This window comes from Phacochoerus africanus, chromosome 7 (assembly GCF_016906955.1).
Source record: "Phacochoerus africanus isolate WHEZ1 chromosome 7, ROS_Pafr_v1, whole genome shotgun sequence".
Classification (NCBI taxonomy): Eukaryota; Metazoa; Chordata; class Mammalia; order Artiodactyla; family Suidae; genus Phacochoerus; species Phacochoerus africanus.
The window spans coordinates 82,372,104-82,377,642 of NC_062550.1; the positions used below are offsets into that span (position 1 = coordinate 82,372,104).

Sequence of the window (5,539 nt, forward strand, 5' to 3'; positions counted from 1 at the left end):
CTTGCCAGTTTTAAGACTCAGGGAATGATTTTATCAAGGACCTGGGAGCCATCCTTTTGAAGTGTAATTCTCAAGGAAAATAACACCCCTGTTTCCTAGTCTCTGTGGTAGGGTAGGGGTCTAACTTTAGTGGATGTCTTGCTCCAAATTGTAAACTACAGCAGGTAAGTTTACATTTCCTTTGGGTAAGAGCAATTACCAGGGACAGGTGGACTAAGATCCCCTAGTGCATCTCTTAAAAACTTTCTAGCTACTTGATTCAGCAGAGTTGGATTCAATCACCTTCTTATTGCCGTAGTCTGAAATGAAGTATTTCTTGTCTGCTTAACGCTGTCTTGGTGTAATTTTTCTTGGATAATGTCAGGGTTAGCCCCTTTTCTTTCCCATCTGTTATGAAAGAGACCTAAGAAAGATGCAGTTTGCTTTCTCTCTCTCTCTCTTTTTTTTGGCTGCACCCATGGCATGCATAAGTTCCTGGGCCAGGGACTGACTCATGCCACAGCAGTGAAAATACCAGATCCTCTACCATCAGGCCACCAGAGAACTCCAGAAGGATGCCATTTTCAAAGAAAGAGCATCAGCTGAGAACATAACGCCCTCTCAAGGGATGCTGAGTTTGACTAAGGAGAGAAGCTACATGAAGGTAGAGAGGTCAGGATTACCAAGAGAAAGTCTTCAGAGACAGTGGAAGTAGCGTGGAGGGGGCGTTCCTTAAAACTACAGGGAATGAAATGCCTCCATTTAAGAGGAGGAGGTAAGGTGGAATAGGATTGAAATGGACTGAGATGTTAGATGATTACTCAAAAGGAAGGCAGTCAGGAGAGGGGAGTTAATTAGGGGGATGGGTGACAGGGAAGGAAACTGGTATTCTGAGAACCTTGATAGAGGTACTTATTACTTGGATCTGAAGGAAACATCAAATACTCATGTACTTAAGGAAGTTAGAGGACTTAGGGAGAAGGTGTGGACACCTGGGCTCTCCCACTTGTCCTGCCCTTCCTCAACTCACAGGAACCTAAACAAACACTGAATGCAGTGTTGGTAATTTCATGCCACCACAAATTCTCCCTCATGGGCTAGTGGAGGCTAAAAAGATATATTCAGCCTGGTGATCCTCAGTTTTTCTTCTTTCTCTGACCAACTTGTCTTAATCTCAACGCTGCTCCCTAATTTCCTTTTTCTTACTTCTTCCTCTACTGTTTCTCATGTAGGAGCAGCGTGGACGAAGGCAGATTCAGGAAGTGAGAGTGGAGTGTGAGAAAGAAAAACAAATACAAACAATACACTGAAAGAGAAAACTGTTTATTCCCAAATGTGCATGCAGAACTCATGCTGGGAAGAGCATGTAAACTTGCTGTACAAAGAAAATGAAATGGATTTTAGTGCAGTTATGTGCTTATGCATTTCTGTTGTGAGAACTTAGAAGAAAATGACTCAGAAAAGTCACAAGGTCTCCCGAATAACTTCCGAGAGAAAAGGGTGTTTAACGTCACCTAGACAGATGAGCATTAGACATCAGGAGGCTCTTCCAGGTCGGATGCTAGTACCAAGGAAGCTAGGATGCTCTTTCCTGGAGCCTTTGAGCATGGAGAGTTACCTACCTGTCAGGGCTGGAGGAGGGAGCCTCCCCTCCAGGGGTCTTCCCACTAGACAGACCGTGCCTGGGCCAGGCTGCTCCTCCCAAGGGCCCTCACCATAGCCCCCTTCATTTCTTTGTTTCGAAAACTGTAGATGATGGGGTTGCACATGGGGGTGATGATGGTGTAGAGGAGAGAGAAAGGCTTGTCTTTGTCAGGACCATGGGTGCTACGGGGGTTCATGTAAGAGAACATGGCCGAAGTGTAGAAAAAGATGACCACAGTCAGATGGGAGGCACAAGTAGAGAAGGTCTTCCCCCGACCAGAGGAGGAGGCTCTGCCCAGGATGGAGGTCAGGATGCGAGCATAGGAGATGACGATGAGCACCATGGGGCTGAGCAGCACCACGATGGCATCGGCAAAGATCATTTTCAGACTGAACCTGGGGTCTCCACAGGAGAGAGCAATCACTACGGGGGCCTCACAGAAGAAGTTTTCTATGTGGTTGTCTCTGCAGAAGGGATTCCGGAAAGACATATACTCAAGAAAGAGGCCATTGATCAACCCAAAGAACCAGGCAGTACTGACCAGCCTCACACAGACCTGCCAGCTCATGATTTGGGCATAGTTAAGTGGGTGGCAGATTGCAACATAACGGTCATAGGCCATGAAAGCCAAGAGGATGCACTCAGCCACACCCACAAAGAAGACCAGGTACATCTGAGTCATGCAAGCGACAAAGGAGACGCTGTGGTTCTTGACCACCAGGTGGATCAGCATCTGTGGGATGGTGGTGGTGATGAAGCAGACATCCAGGAAGGACAGGTGGCCAAGGAAGAAGTACATGGGGCTGTTGAGCCTGGGGTCTGTCCAGGTGATGAAGATGATGAGGCCATTCATGGCCATGGCGAGGCTGTAGAGGGCTAGGAAGAGGGCAAAGAGCAAAGCCCGTGTGGAAGGGGAGCTCTGCTCAAAGCCCACGAGGACAAACTCTGTCACTGTGCTGCCATTCCTTAGGTCCGCTGGCTTGGACCTGCTTGAGGAGGAAGGCACAAGAGAGACAGCTGTAGGGCAATGCAAGGTACTCACTTGGGCATAGGAACCCAGCTAAGATAGATGGATATGATGTAAAATAAAAAGATGGATAGGTGGTTGTAAATATTTTAGAACTTAAGTAAACATTATGCAACTGGTGATGTTATTGGGCAGTGAAAATGCCAGGGTCATCATATGCTGCAGATAAGGAATCATAATATCAAAAAATTAAGAAACTAGTGGTTATTTTAGTTCATTATTCTAGTTTGGTCAGGCCTCAAGTGAAGTAAAGTATCTGTTCCAGGACCCTCAATATTGAAGAATTAGCCTTTAACTAAACTGTGAAAAGATAAATTAGTTGGGTTTGGAATCCATGCCAAACAGGAATGGATTATGTGAGGGGAGAGTGTGATAGCTATTAGTTTACACAAGATAATGTTGAAGAAGCACTTAAAAGATATTTGAATATGTTATTTTTTAGAAGAAAAATATCTCAATGTTAAATATCTCTTAGTGTACCTATTTAAAATAATGAATGGTGAAGAAGGGAAGTATTGGAAGGGTGGGAATAACACACACACATTATTGTATAAAGTAGGTGATTAATTAGAACCTACTGCATAGCACAGGAAAATCTACTCAGTTTGTGATAACCTATATGGGAAAAAAGAATGAATATATTTATCTGTATGAATGCTTCACTTTGTATACACCTGAAAATAATACAACATTGTAAGTGATCTATACTCTAATATGGTTAAATTAAAAAATAAAACAATGAAGAGGTTGAATTTTTAGAGAAACTAAAAACATGCTAACACTCAGGATTGTCCCTGAGGTGAGAATGATTTGAATAACTTGAAACAATCAGCTTACCTCATTCCAGACTCACTATCCCAGTGGTTGCTACTGCTGCATTAACCACCCATGCTGTGGATGCTGGAGATAGAAAATGGGGCCTGGTTGTGAATTTGTGTATTCTTTCTAACAGGAGATATTTTTCCTGCTGGGGATGGAATTCAGGACTATATGTCATTGGGTGAAAAAGATCCAAACATCTCTGTGAGCAGGGCACAAATTCAAGCTTTCCAGATAGCCTTCAGAGAACTTCAATCTGTCCTTTGACTATTAGAAGTAACTCTTGTTCTTCTTCTATTATCAGAGAATGACCATTCAGAATTCTCATGTTCTTTTCTTATTATTGAAACTTTTAGGATGTCATTATGCTCATATTCAATATCTTCTACTTTTGGAGTTCCTCTGTGGTACAGTGGGTTAAGGATCCAGCATTGTCACTGCAGTGGCTCAGGCTGCTGCTATGGCACAGGTCAATCCCTGGCCAGGGAACTTTCACAAACCACAGGTGGGGTTAAAAAAAAAAACAAACAAACCCAAAACCCAAACAATCAAAAACAAACAACCCCGCCCCCCCAAACCCAAACAATAAAAACAACAACAACAAAACAAACAAAAAAAACCCCTCTCCTGCTTTTCATCTTGTTTTGGAGTTAGGATATATCAGATAGATCCCTTCCACTTTCAGATGCTTATAGATGGTTAGTATATTCCTTATTGACATTCAGTTATGCCACACACTCTTTTTAATTTTCTCTTTTCCAACTCCCTTATGTACATACTTTCAGTTTTCCCCCTGTTTGTCTTTCTCCCCGTTTTCCCACTTCCACTTCTCACCCCTTCTCTCTCTCCCTTTGTCATCTCTGGTGATGAGTGTCTGCCATCAAGATGCCTCTGGTTGTATCCCCTCTCTTCTCCATGTCTTTAAATCTCTCATGTTGCCTTTCTTAATTTTAGAAAATACCTATGCCGGTACGCCACACCTTTTAGCCCTGGATTTTCCTCTAAGTGTTTACTAATAGGTCCAGGCAGTGCTCCCATAATCTCTACTTTGGAACGATCCCCCAAGAACTTCTCTTGGGGGCCCAGAAAGAAAAGGGAAGGGCAGAGAACACTGCTTAACCCAAGATGCGGCTCAGAATCCTGGACCCAGTGGACTTGTTGAAGCTGAGGGCAGAGACTGGGCAAAAGAAATAAGTGAGCAACGCTTCAGACACCTGGGACTTGGCCAAGAAGAAACTAAAGTTCAACCTAAGGAATCACTAAGACAGTAGCATATTCGAAAGGAGTATAAATGCTTATTTGTGGTTCATTGTGCCAGAAAGAAGATTCTGTGATACTTGACCTCTAGTGCTTTGTTAAGTACCGTTAGGGGTTAACCAATCAAACATTTGTATAGATAAATGGGACAATGCCCTGAAAACCACAACTTACCTCATTCTGCTGCTTGGCTGGTAATGATGCTTGTCACTGAATCGCTGTGGCGAATAACAGCGAAACTCTCATGGTGTTTGCAGAACTGGTCCACAGAGGATGGTCCGACCTGGTGGGCCACTCTGGAAGAGAAGTTTTGTCTGGTTGACCTTGTTCTCCGTCATCTGTACCTCAGATGATGAATGTTGCGTTAAATAATATCACTAAGTTATATGTGTGCTGCGTTTTTTAGAATAAGTGTAAAACTTTACATTCCACATATTCCATTTGTTAGGAATCTTATTCTGTCCTCACTTTTTAATAGTGTAGGTTTTGATTTTCTTAGGATTTTTAATTTTGTCTGTGGTAACTAACTGAATTCTAACACCTTGACTTGAAAATCATAACTGTTAGCTGAAGAAATACCAGTAAGAAAATAGAAGACATTCATTCTCCTTTGGCTTCAGATAAGCTCCCATTATTCTGTAACATAAAACATGTCCTTCAAATATTGTTTCTGACAAAGATTCTACTAAGGGTGTACGTCAGAAATTGTTGCTAAACGCTGTAAAGCTTATCTCAAACCTCTAATATGTGATCTTTATTGGTGTTCTTAATTGTGGCCATGGTAATATATAAATGGACACCTCTCTGTTTTC

The 5,539-nt window shown here is 42.6% G+C and overlaps 1 protein-coding gene across 1 annotated transcript; it reads right to left on the reverse strand.

The window, feature by feature from the left end:
- Positions 1 to 1,646: 1,646 nt before the first annotated feature.
- On the reverse strand, positions 1,647 to 4,906 carry LOC125130435 (olfactory receptor 10AD1). The gene is made up of 2 exons (XM_047785775.1): positions 4,902 to 4,906; positions 1,647 to 2,610 (listed from the first exon to the last, which is right to left on the reverse strand). The coding sequence occupies exons 1-2, from the start codon at positions 4,904 to 4,906 to the stop codon at positions 1,647 to 1,649; spliced, it is 969 nt and encodes a 322-aa protein (XP_047641731.1).
- Between the last annotated feature and the right edge of the window lie 633 nt (positions 4,907 to 5,539).